The sequence below is a fragment of the Mobula hypostoma genome, chromosome 13 (genome assembly GCF_963921235.1).
Source record: "Mobula hypostoma chromosome 13, sMobHyp1.1, whole genome shotgun sequence".
NCBI classification, from domain to species: Eukaryota; Metazoa; Chordata; class Chondrichthyes; order Myliobatiformes; family Myliobatidae; genus Mobula; species Mobula hypostoma.
The window spans coordinates 94898066-94911574 of NC_086109.1; the positions used below are offsets into that span (position 1 = coordinate 94898066).

The 13509-nt window shown below is 40.3% G+C and overlaps 1 protein-coding gene across 1 annotated transcript in view; it reads right to left on the reverse strand.

Moving 5' to 3' along the window:
• Window positions 1-440: 440 nt before the first annotated feature.
• The window catches only part of ctsh (cathepsin H), a 40819-nt gene continuing 27750 nt past the window's right edge, over window positions 441-13509 (reverse strand). The window contains exons 9-12 of the mRNA XM_063066559.1: window positions 11666-11734; window positions 7352-7458; window positions 5639-5764; window positions 441-3603 (exon numbers count right to left, since the gene is read on the reverse strand). Coding sequence (XP_062922629.1) covers window positions 3528-3603; window positions 5639-5764; window positions 7352-7458; window positions 11666-11734 — 378 coding nt within the window. The 3' untranslated portion in view covers window positions 441-3527. The remainder of the gene's footprint in view (window positions 3604-5638; window positions 5765-7351; window positions 7459-11665; window positions 11735-13509) is intronic.

Below are 13509 nucleotides of genomic sequence, written 5' to 3' on the forward strand. Positions count from 1 at the left end.
AAGCAAGGTTCTCACTGCTGCTGAAGCAGGGTGCCTGTGTGTGACAGTCTCTCTCCCTCCCTCCCTCAAATAGCACTGGCATTTTGGGTCTGCAGTTTGTGGATTGGAATCTTTTGATTTTGTGTTTTTATATTCTGTGTTTTTGCTCGTTCTTTCTTGTTGCTGTTTACGTGATTTGTTTTTTTTGTGCTTGGGGAAGGGGGTTGATATTTTTGTTGCCGTTTACACGGTTTGGTTTTTGTGAGTGAGGCAGGCTTTGATATTTTTCTTTGACCAGGTTCCATGGTTTACCTTGTTCCAAGGCTGTCTGTGGAGAAGATGAATTTCAGGGTTGTATACTGCATATGCACTTTGATAATAAATATACTTTGAAGTTTCATTTATTTTTTACGTGTACATCCAAACATACAGTGAAATGCATTATTTCCACTAACAATCAACACAATCTGTATTGCAGCGCCAGTGGTTACTGCTGGAGTTCCATTCCTGCCACTGACTGTGAAGAATTTGTAGAATTTCCTGATGATTGTGTGTTTCCTCCCGGTATTCCAAAGACATACAGTTGCTATGTTGGCGAAGGAAGGGTGGTGACACTTGTAGGCTGCCCAGCACAACCCTCACTGATTTGAATTGATGAAAGTGACGCATTTCACTGTATGTTTCGATGTACACGTGACAAATAAAGCCAATCTTTAACCTAAGGATGTGCTGGGGCAATTTGCAAATGTCACCACACATTCTGGCACCAATATAACATGCCCACACAATTGCTGGATATAAAGAGCTTGACAAATTGTTGGCAGAATCTTTCGGATGGTGACAAGAGGACGCTACAGGAGTGAGATATACCAGTTAGTTGAGTGGTAATGCAGCAACAACCTTGCAGGCAACGTCAGTAATCAAAGAACTGATTGTGGACTTCAGAAAGGGTAGGACAAGGGAACACATACATTCGTCATAGAGGGATTAGAAGTGGAAAGAGTGAGCAGTTCTAAGTTCTTGGGTGTCAATATCTCTGAGGACCTAATCTGGACCCAACATATCGATGCGGCTATAAAGAAGGCAAGACAGCGGCTATATTTTATTAAGAGTTTGAGATTTGGTATGTCACCAAATACACTTGCAAACTTCTACAGATGTACTGTGGAGAGCATTCTAACAGTCTGCATCACCATCTGATGAGGGGTAGGGCACAGAATCGAAGTAAGTTGCAGAGACTTGGAAAATTAGTCAGCTCCATCATGGGCACTAGCCTCCGTAGTATTCAGAATATCTTCGAGGAGCGGGGCCTCAAAAAGGAGGTGTCCATCATCAAGGGCACCCCATCACCCAGGACATGCCCCCCTCTCATTGCTGCCAGGACGGAGGTAAAGAAGAATGAAGGCACACACATACAACAATTCAGGAACAGCTTCTTCCCCTCTGCCATCCTATTTCTAAATAGTCATTGAACCCTTGAACACGACCTCACCACTTCTTTATTTCTTTTTTTTTGTGCTACTTATTATTTAATATATATATTAGTACTGTAATTCAGTTTTTTCTCTACTACTGTATTATGTATTGTGTTGTACTGCTGCTGCAAAGTTAGCAAATTTCACAACATATGCTGGTGATATTAAACTTGATTCTTATTCTGAACATTACACAATGTCACCTCATTAAAGAAAACTGGACACTTGCTTGCAAAAGGATACAAACTTTATAGCCATGAAAGAAACATGATTAATGTACAAAAACGTAACAATTAATTCAAACTCTGTATGAAAATAACATTGGAATATCTGAGGGTGTTAAGCAGGTGTGGAAATCTAGATTCCTCTCTCCTTAAAAGATGTAGAGCATGGAAGTCAATAGGAAATATAAATTTGATATTGATTTTTGTTGAAGGGTATTGAGTGTTACTGAAGCTGGAGCTGATACAGTTGAGCTGAAAAAAACTCAGGATTGAACAGCTTCCATTGGTAAGCATTTGAATGAAAGCAATTATGCTTTAAGACTGTAACCTGTAACCTTTCAACTAATAACACTAAAATAACTAACAAACAGCTGATGACTGATGCTGACTGTAATTGAAAAAGAACAGAATACATGATTTACAATCAAATTGCAGCAACTGTAAATCTACTTGTATTGCCACACATAAGAATGCTTCACAGTGTGAATGTGTCTCAGATTTTTCTAAATAAAAACAGAAAATGCTTAGAATCCACAAAAATTGTACATTGACGAAACTGGCATTCCTATACCCAACTAGGGTTTGACTCACAGGATTCTGGTTGTTGCACCCTTCGTTCATGGGGAATAAGATTAGATGGGGAGAGAAAGAGGACGTGAAAGGAGCTGAGGGGGGAGAGAGGAAGGGGGAGAGAGGGGGAGGGGGGAGAGATAGAGAGAGAAGGTGAGAGGATCTGGAGAGGGAGAAAGGGAACATGAAAGGATCTGAATTTAAAAACGCAAACAACAGGAATTCTGCAGAAAGGATCTGGTCGGGGAGAGAGAGGACATACAACCATTGCCTTTAGAGTGTGGCCAACAGTGGGAAGCTACGTGATTCTGACAAAAGAAACCAATCTGAAACTTTATTCTTTTCATCTCTCTAGATGACTGACCTGTTAGGTATTTCCAGCATTTTCTGCTTTTACTTCAGATTTTTTAGCACCCTGAAATATTTTGCTTTTTGATTTTTTTCAAAAATATCACCTGTTAGGCTTATAGAGTTTCCTTCTTTCTAAATCCTTCTAAGGTTTTTTTTTAAATGGTTTGTTGAATGTTTTGGGGCAAAGATGAGACTGTATGTTGGGATTTAGTTGCTGAGTGTTTGTACTTGGTTATTTCAGAGAGGACATCCACAAGTTAAAGCTGCTGCTTTTTGTATTATACTGAGTTTTGTGTGTGCTCTCAAAAAATGCATTTTGAAGTCAGTACTTCTTTGTCTAAGTTTTATGAAGAGGGCTACATAACCCCTCTTTTCCAGTTCTGACGACAAGGCTACACCTAAAACTTTAACCTGCCTCTGCTCCGAACAGAGCTCCTTGAGATTATTGTTGATTTCAAACTTTTTCTTTTAAATCAATGTTTTATTTATTAAGCTTTTCCTACAGAATCCTGACCAGTGAACTCAGTGTCAGAAATACTCTATTTTGTTGTCTTCTACGTAAAACTATTTCTTTTCATAGCAGATATTAATATTTGATTCAACAAGTCAATCAGGTTTTAGATTAAAGCAAAAAAAACATTCATGTGCCGGGTGAGATCCATTTTGTCAAATGTGTATTGCTCCAGTTCAACTGAATTTCATGCAGAGTAAATGTAAAATTTGGACGTTAGGGATTATTTTGTACTCACAAGAGTATTTAAATCTGAAGAAGTATGAACACTGTCATTTTTACTTAAGTGTAAGTTATACTGAAGTGATTGAAAACAAAACAGACACATATTTAATATATTGCTAAGCAGTAATCAGCCTTTCATTTTACGATTCGATGTCTCCTTGGGATTCAGCTGCAGCTGGACCATTCATCACGTCAGAGCTTGGGGATGGGATAGGATGCACATGCAGCCAATCCACACATGTTCTTTCCTCGTTCAATGTAGAAATAGCTAAACAAAATGCACAGAGAAAGATTTAGGATGTCTGACAGCAAATGAAGTGTGGTGTCAGTTGCAGTGGAGTGAGCAATCATGGTCCTAGTTGTTATGTTCAGATATACAGCATTAGTTTTGTATGCACAAAACATCCATAAACAGCAGGAGGGAACACATTGATCTTTGACTAAGGACATTTCAGGGGTTATGTTCCAGTAACCGAGCAGATGAACAGCTTTAGTTTTTGTATGGATGAACTGGAGTATCACTACTCTGCATTTTATAAACCAGATCATCAGGCATAGTTCAATTCCTGCTGAAGATGGAGGGACACATGTCCATGAAAGTTCTCAGTCATCCAAGTCATTGTATATCAAGCAGTAGTAAATCAAGGCAACTGGACTTGCTGTGTTGTCTAGAAGACGTTCCACCACTCATCCAAGAGGCTTCTTCAGTTCTGATCCATAGTGGATAGTTTTCCGGTTTATAAACTCTGTGAGTGGGAAAGCACACCCCTGAAAAGAGGGGGTGGGGTATGACACCATCTATCAGCTACTCACACTGCAGTCCTAACATCACTACCCCGGTGTCTCCACAACTGTTCACACCTCCATTGATGCAAAGACAAGACTAATGACCCTGTCATTACCTCTATGACTCTTAAAGACCCTCATGTGATTGCTGTACCTTTAAACAACTCACAGAGTTTATAAACCGGGAAACTGCCCACCATGGATCAGAACTGAAGAAGCCTCTCGGATGAGTGGCGAAATGTCTTCTAAACAACACAGCAGGTCCAGTTGCCTTGTTTTACTATTCTTAATGAGGAGGGATGTAACTTTCTTCTCCTCACCTGCCTGTGACCTCTCTTTGGTTCCCTTCCTCCTTACCTTTCTTCCATGGTGCACTGTTCACTCCTATCAGACTACTTCTTCAGCCATTTATCTCTTCCACCTACCCCATCCCATCCCAGCTTATTTCATCCCCCCGCCTCACCTGGTCTCTCCTATCATCTGCCAGCTCGTACACCTTCTCCCCCTCCCACCTTCTTATTCTACCTTCTCCCCCCTTCCTTTCCAGTCCTAATGAAGGGTCTCAGGTCAACTATTCACTGTCACCATCAGGGAGGAGGTACAGAAGTCTGAAGGCACACACTCGGTGATTCAGGAACAGCTTCTTCCCCTCGGCCACTGGATTCCTGAATGGACGTTGAACCCGTGAACACTACCTCACTTTTTTTTAATTTTTCCACTACTACATATATATATATATATATGTAATTCAGTTTTTCTTCTCTCTATAATTATGTTTTATATTGTACTGCTGTTGCAAAGTTAACAAATTTCACAACGTATGCCAGTGATATTAACCCTGATTCTGACTGTTTCCCCTCCATTGATACTGCCTGACCTGCTGAGTTCCTCCAGCATTTTAAACCTCTACAGTTGTGGCTGCTTATACATAACAATCAACCCTTGGGAATGGGAATTAGAAAGTGAACACAAAAGGTAGTTTGTAAGCCAGTAACGTTCCTAGAATAGACAGAGGAGCCACAGAATGGATACAGACCTTTCGGCCCATCTGGTCCTCAGTGACCTCAGCCTCCTCCCTTCTAGTCTCAGTTGCCCACGATGTCCCATAACCCTCCAAGCCCTTTTCCTCCATCTGCCTATCCAAATGCCTCTTAAATGTTGCAATTGTATCTGCCTCGACTGCCCTCTCTGGCAGCTCAATCTCAGTTCCCTTTAAATCTCTCCCCTATTACCTTGTATTCGCGCCCTCTAGTTTTGGACTGTCCAACACTGGGCAAAAGACTTATCCCCAGCTTTCATGATTTTATAAACCTCTATGATCATTTATGATGTAATATCAAGTTCTCCAGCAAACTGTTCCTGCTTTCTCCCGTAAGGTCAGAACCCAACCTCTAAAGTTGCATCAGCGTCCTGTTATTCCTGTCTACTTTGCTCAGCTATTGAACCAAGTTGTGTTACTGCCAATTAGTCATAATCTCCCGGATTCACATGGATGGTCTAATTTTTATGACACTGACCCATGAATTCCCCAGCCAGAACCCCAGGAGTTCTTCACAATCCAGTACTTTTTCCCGTTGGACTCTCCATAGCCCACTGCTAACACGGCGTGGTTCACTTTGTCTGGGGTCGAAGCGCAGTGTTTGCTGTCAAAGGATTATTTAAAAAATAAGTTTCATTAGCAATACAAGTCTTACATTTATTATTATTATTAATAAAGATACAGTGTGGAATAGACCCTCCCAGCCCTTCGAGCCGTGACACCAGCAACCCACCGATTAAACCCCAGCCTAATCACGAGATCATTTACAATGTCCAATTAACCTACTAACAGGCATGTCTTTGGACTGTGGGAGGAAACCCACACATTCACAAACTTCTTACAGACAGTGCAGGAATTGAATTCTGAACTCCAGTGCCCCAAGCTGTAATAGTGTTGCGCTAACTGCTACTCTACCATGCTGTGCAATTCAACATTTCCCATTCCAGGATTGCCAACAAAAACTCGCACAGTGTAATTACAGTGGCACCTGTAACAGAGGAGGTATAACTGCACCGTGACAGGTTTATATCAGCATTTTACATTGTAAATATAGACATAAAATTTTGTACCGGGATCTTAAACTGAATTATGACGCCCTGATTTAGTTCAAATTTCTCTAGTCCTTTGTGTGTTACATCAGGCGAACTCAGCTATTTTTTTTTCTTTTTAGTAAGGAAACCTACTAGAAGTGATCTCAAACATCTAAAATATTCCGTAAGTTATCATGCTTAGAATGCTGGAAGTAAGATTTCTGCAAATCTGGATCATTTCACCTGAAGAGTGGTAGAACTATGGATTAGGTTATGGGGCATTTAACTTAACTGAATGGCTCAGGGAACAAGTGAAGAAATCTGAAAGTAAGTTTGAGAGAAGATTAGTTCATGGGGTTTATTGATGTGTTATTGGACATTTGTACTCTCTCATGTTCCTCTTTCTTGGGATTCCAGACTCATCTCTCAATAACATAAGATTAAAGGGCAGCTTTATGGAGTTTCTGAGGTGTTTGATAGGGTAGCCATGAAGAAAATCTTTCTGTTGTGGAGAAGCCCAAAACTGGGAATCATAAATATAAGAGAGTTACTAATAAATCTAATTAAGGAATTCAAGTGAAACCTCTGTACCTAGAGGATGATGAGAATATGGAGGGTCCCCTCAGGGCTCCAGGTATCTCTGTACCTAGGGGATGATGAGAAGATGGAGGTCTCCTCATATCTCTAGATACCCCTGTACCGAAAGGACAATGAGAAGATGGAGGTCTCCTCAGGGCTCTGGGTATCTCTTTTGCTGGAAGACAATGACAATATGGTGGTCTCCACAACAAGTATTGCACTGTATGTTTCAATGTACCTGTGATAAATAATTCTGAACCTCTGGTTGAGGCCAATGGCTCAGAAGCGATGAAGGAAAATCTAAGTATCGGAGGGACAAAGGAATAGAAGAATATACTGGGAAGATGACCAAGCACGTGAAGCGTCTAACGACCACCAAAGTGCACTCGACCGGTGTTAGTTACAACCTGTTTGGCAATTAATTGGCATAGTGTCTCAAATAAACAAAGGGAATCCTGGCAATTTTCTCGATTAGTTTTTGCTCTTTAAGAGTTAAGCGACTGCCCCATTAACCGATGGCCCAGTTAACCAGGATCCATTGTGTTTTCAATTTGAGTATATTTTGGATTCAAGAAACTTACTTGGAATAAATGCCTTTGTGGTAATTGAGAAAATCGTCAGTCACTTGAAAAGCAAAACTGACAGGGTTGACTCTTGCCACAGCATCTACCATGCCATTTTCATCGTACTGTAAGACAAACAAATCATTAGACTGATGGACTTCCTCAGGTACTGTAACAACACAGCAGGCACACTGCTGGTTGACAATCTAATTTTTGTGCCATGTTGATCAGCATATCCTTCATAAACATAGGAAAATATGCAGCCGCTGGAAATCCAGAGCAACACACACAAAACACTGGAGGAACTCGGCAGGTTAGGCAGCATCCATGGAAATGAATAAACAGTCCATAGATACCGCCTGACCTGCTGAGTTCCTCCGGTGTTTTGTGTGCGTTGCTCTGGATTTCCAGAACCTGCAGAATCTCTAGTGTTTATGAAGGAAATGCTGATATAAATCAGGCTGAGACTCTTCATCAGGACTGGAAGGGAAGGGGGAAGCAGCCAGAATAGCAAAGTACGGAAAGGGGAAGGAGTACAAGTTAGAAGGGGATAGGTGAAGCCAGGTGACTGTGGTGGGGTGGCGGGGGGAGGTTGATGAAGTAAGAAGCTGGGAGGTGATAGGTGGGAAAGGTAAAGGGCCGAAGAAGAAGGAATCTGATAGGAGAAGAGAGTGGACCATGGGAGAAAGGGAAGGAAGAGGGTCACCACCAGGGGAGGTTATAGGCAGGTGAGGAGGAGAGGTAAAAGGGGTGGCCAGAGTGGGGAAATGAAGGACAGCATATCCTTCGATAGATTTCATTAGCAGTAAGCTACAAAGGTCAAGTTTCAAATTAATAATGGAGCATCAATTTCTGTTCACAGAAGATAGCCTCAGTTCTGTTGTTCCTTGAGAGCAGGTGTTTATTGGATGCCTCCATTGGTCAGGGTTGACAGTGAATGTTGTGTCCTGGCTGTCTATATTCGATACACAAGCCAGGGCAGGTTTATTAACCATTTCCAAAAGGCTTGACTTTTAATTTTCATACTACACTTCCTAAGACTCTCAACCAACAGAAATAATTTCCCTCAGCCTACCTTACCATTGCACGTACTGTGAAACCACTCTGTAGCAATTTAGATTCCATGGATTTTAATAAGGACAATCTTGAGGGGTTTTATTTCTTTATTTGCTTATGAGATATATGGAATACTGTGAAGTTCAGCATTTATTGCTGACTATAGCTTGGGAAAATTTGGACTAGGGGAAAGAAATGAAAGAGGTGAGAAATGGGTAGAATGGTGCAAGATGAATAATCAGGTCATTCTGAACACCTACTTTAAAAACCATCCAAGACGCTTGTGGACCTGGAAAAGTCCAGGTGATAACACTAGAAATCAAATTGACTTTATTACTATAAACCAAAGATTTAGAAACTCAGTGACTCAATGCAAAACATATCCAGGTGCAGACTGTAATAGTGACCATAACCCAGTAGTATGTCATGTAAAAGTAAAACTTAAAAAACTAAAGAAGCAAAAACCTGAAAAATTCTTTGACTACTCGCAATTAATTAAAGAAGAAAACTTAAGACAAAAATTTACAATTGAAGTAAGGAATAGATTTCAAAGTCTAGAAATAGAGTCTGTTGAAGATGATAGCAATCATGTAGAAATGAAGTTTAACTCTCTAAAGAATGCCTTGGTAGAATCAGCAAAGTCAGTGATTCCTGGAAAAGTAAAAAGCACAAAGAATAAATGGATGACAGATGAAATCAAAAATCTAATGGAAGAAAGGAGACGGAAGAAAGCAAATCCTAGAGAATATAAGTCCTTAGATAAAAAAAGTTAAAAGCTTATGTCACAAAGCCAGAGAAGAATGGTTAAACCAGGAATGTGAGCAAATAGAAAGAATCCCTATTACTGATCTAAAAAGGTTACATCAACAAATCAAGAATATTACTGGTAAAAAGCTCCTCTGTTCTTCAGGTGGATGTTTGAATGGAAAGGACGGTACCATTATCATGGAAAAAGATGAGATTATGAACAGATGGACTGAGTATATTCAGAAATTGTTTGAAGACGATCGAGGCAAAAAACCAAAAATTAAGAAGAACATTGAAGGTCCAAATTTTAAAATCTAAAGTTCTTAATGCTATAAATAAGATGAAGAAAGGAAAGGCAGCAGGTCCTGAAGAATTAGTAATAGAACAAATTACCGCTCTTGAAGATTATGGAATTGAAAAACTTACTGACTTAATCAATGATATTTATGAGACAGGAATAATACCAGAAGAGATGAAAAAAATCAGTATTTATCACTCTTCCTAAGAAACCTGGAGCAATAGAATGTGAATTACATAGGACCATAAGTTTAATGAGTCATATCACTAAGATACATCTAAGAATTTTGATGACAAGAGCTAAAAGTAAGATACAAGCTGAAATAGGTGAAGAACAATGTGGTTTTGTGAAAGACAAAGGTACAAGAAACGCGATATTGATGTTAAGGATACTATCAGAACGAACTATTCAAGTGCAAAGAGATTTGTTTGTTTGCTTTATTGACCACACAAAAGCATATGATAAAGTGAGGCACAATAAGTTATTTGAAATATTACAGAAAGCTCTAGATCTAGATTCGAAAGACCTCCGCCTAATCAGAAATCTGTACTGGGAACAAACTGCCGCTGTAAGAATAGACGGAGAAGTGAGTCAATTTACGAAAATCAAGAGCGGTGTTAGACAAAGGTGTGTTTTCTCCCCTGATTTGTTTAATGTGTATAGTGAAACAATATTACAAACATCTTGGGAATCAAAGTTGGCGGTGAAAACATCAATAATTTTAGATATGCAGATGACACTGTGTTAATGGCAAGTACGGAGGAAGAACTACAAAATTTAATTGATATAATTGTTGAAGAAAGTGCAAAAATGGGTCTATCTATCAATTGCAAAAAGACAGAATGTATGGTGATATCCAAAAAGAAGGAGAATCCTATCTGCAGGCTGAGAATAAACGGGGATGTTATAAAACAAGTACAGAACTTTTGCTACTTAGGAAACTGGGTGACATCAGATGGCAGGTGTGACATGGACATCGAAAGAAGAATAGGGATGGCAAAAGACACCTTTACGAAAATGAAGAGTATACTGACCAATACTAAACTAGGTATGACAACCCGCCTTAGAGCACTGAATGGTTACATTTATCCAGTTATGTTATACGGCTCAGAATGTTGGACAATATCTAGTAACATGAGGAAACAAATTGAAGCAGCAGAGATGTGGTTTTTAAGGAGGATGCCAAGAATATCATGGAGGAAACGAATATCTAACAAGGATGTCACGAACAGAGCAAGCGCAAAAAGTGAAATAATGTATGAGATCATGAAAAGACAACGTAACTTCATTGGACATGTGATTAGGAAAGAGGAGTTAGAATGCACGGTAATTATGGGAAAGATTGAAGGGAAGAAAGCAAGATGAAGGCAAAGACAAATGATGATGGAGACAGCAGCCAGAGAACTGGAAATGAACACCAATGAATTGATCCACTTGACCTGAAACAGGAGTGTGTGGGCCATGGCAGTCAAAGCTCAAACTGTGCACGGCACCCGATGATGATGATGATGATAGCTTGGGAAGGCGATGCCGAGCCACCATCTGGAACTATTGCAATCCTTCTGAAGAAGGCACCCCACTATATTGTTGGCTAGACTGTTCCAGGCATTCAATCTAGCAATTTCTTGGTAACTTAACTCTTGATTAGGTAAAACTGTCCTTGAGTCCTTTCAGGACCAAGGGCTGGGGGCCACTCTCCAAGGTGTTCAGTGATTCATGAGGTATTCTACCCATAGGCTCTGACTGGTTCAATGGGACCTGAGCTTGCTAACCAGACCAGACCAGAAATGTTCTCAGTACAACTGAAACATAACTCCTGTTCCCTTCGGTCTTTATATCCAGGGACTTTACTATTTTTAATTAAATATTTACTCATTTAGGTACATGAACTCACAAGACTTCACAGACTTCCAGTACTTTTTGCTTTTCACCATTTGGAAAACATTCTGTTGTTAAAGTGCAAAATGGATGGCCTCGTGTTGGAATTCTTCCCCCACACCATTTCCCATTCACTTCATCCATTATCACTTTGATCTGTGCTGCTTCTCTGTGTAGTTTGGTAAGGGACAGAAAGTCTGTCTGGTCTCTGTCTGTCCCTGTGCACACTTGTATGCCTAGAGCCTGGAGGGAGCTGTACCCTGGGACTGTGAAGGGGTGGGTGGGTGGGTGTGTGTGTGTGTGTGTGTGTGTGTGTGTGTGTGTTAATAATTACATGATAATTTGCAACCAACCTCTGTTATATTGACCACATCCTTGACAAACGCAGCGGCTTTGCTGGCCTGGAACCTGCAAGTTGCATTCTGTTCGAAACATAAAGAGGAAAAGCGAATCATAAAACGAATATTAACTGCAGTTTGCTAGATCCCTTTTTTTTGCTCTGTAAAATAGCTGCTGAAGTTGGGTAGACTTTTGATTAGAAGATTTTATGACTGGGTTTTAGTTTAAAAATTTTGAGGAAAAGTGTATTATGCTTTATTACTTTGTGAGATTAGTGTGTTTCCATTGCAATCCTTTAAAAAATGGATTATCTTTCCTAAGGCGATAAGAAAAATGCAATACAAAATAATCCAGGGATGGGCTTGCCAAAATAACAAACCATTCGAGGAACTCAGCACGTGAGGCAGAGTCTATCAAGTCAGAAAGATGGTTAACATTTCGGTTGAGACCCTTCATCTAATCATGACACAGGTCCTGCCCTGAAAATTCAACCAACCCTCTGCCTCCACAGATGCTACCTGACACATCAAATTCCAACAACAGTTCGTTTTTTGCCCTAGCTGAAAGTACCTGTGGAGGGTGGTCCCGGAGTTCTGGGTCTTGGGCAAGGTTTAATCAGCACAGTTTGTGGATCGGACTCTAGTTTACGTTATGATGTGTTTCTGCTTGCTCCTGTGTGTGTGTGGGTGATTTTGAATCGGGGCAGCCTGCAGGTAACCAACACTCAGCTGAACTGAATATGCCTGGACTCTTTCAATTTTGTGTTTTATAACCTGTGTTTTTTTTTTTCGTTGCCATTGGCATGATTTGTTTTTCTTTGTGGGCATGGGAAGGTGGGGTTTGATGTTTTTCTCAGGATGGGTTCCGTGGTTTTCTTTGTCTTGTGGCTGTCTGTGGGGAAGATGAATCTCAGAGTTGAGTACTGCATGTACTTGGATAATATTTGTACTTCGAATCTCCTTTGTCTCACCAAAATCCTGTACATCTACAACCAACCTTCCTTATCTCACACCCAAACCCTCTGCATACCAGTTAGCTCTTCCCAAACTAGGCTATTAATTTTCTATGTTTTGAAAAAATACATAAGGGCACAGATGTCCCTATAAATAATGATTCCATAATAGATTTCCATAGATCTTGTTATAACAGGTAAATTCACGCACTGCCCCATTATTCTCTACCTGCATATTATTGTCCACTCTCTTTGTAGACTACTCACAGTTCATTATCTTATCTAGCATTTTATCATAATGTTTTGGATATACTACATTTAATTCTCTCATTGGGAATGGTCATGGGGGGAAGGCAGAAGAATGGGATTTGGAGGAATAATAAATCAGCCAAGATTGAATAATGGAGCAGACATTCTAGGCTGAGTGGTCTAATACAGATCCATAATTCCTCGAAGGTTGTGTCACAGTTAGATATGTTCACGATGAGAGCTTTTGGCACACTGGCCTTCGTAATCAGAGTCCTGAGTACCGGAATTGGGATATTATGGTGACACTGTATAAGACGTTGGTGTGGCCAAATTTGGAGTATTGTGCATTGTCCTTGTCACCGACCAACGGGAAAGATATCAATACGATTGAAAGGGTACAGAGAAAATTTACACTGATGTTGCCTAGACCTGTGGACCTGAGTTAGAGAGAAGGTTGAATAGGTTAGAACTTTATTCTGTGGAGTGAGGGGAGATTTGCTACAGGGTATACAAAATTATGAGTGGTATAGATAGTGTAAATGCAGGCAGGTTTTCCCCACTGAGGTTGGGTGGGACTAGAACTAGAGGTCATAGGTTAAAGGTGAAAGGTGAAATATTTAAGGGGAACTTCTTCGCTCAGAGGGTGGTGTGACTGTG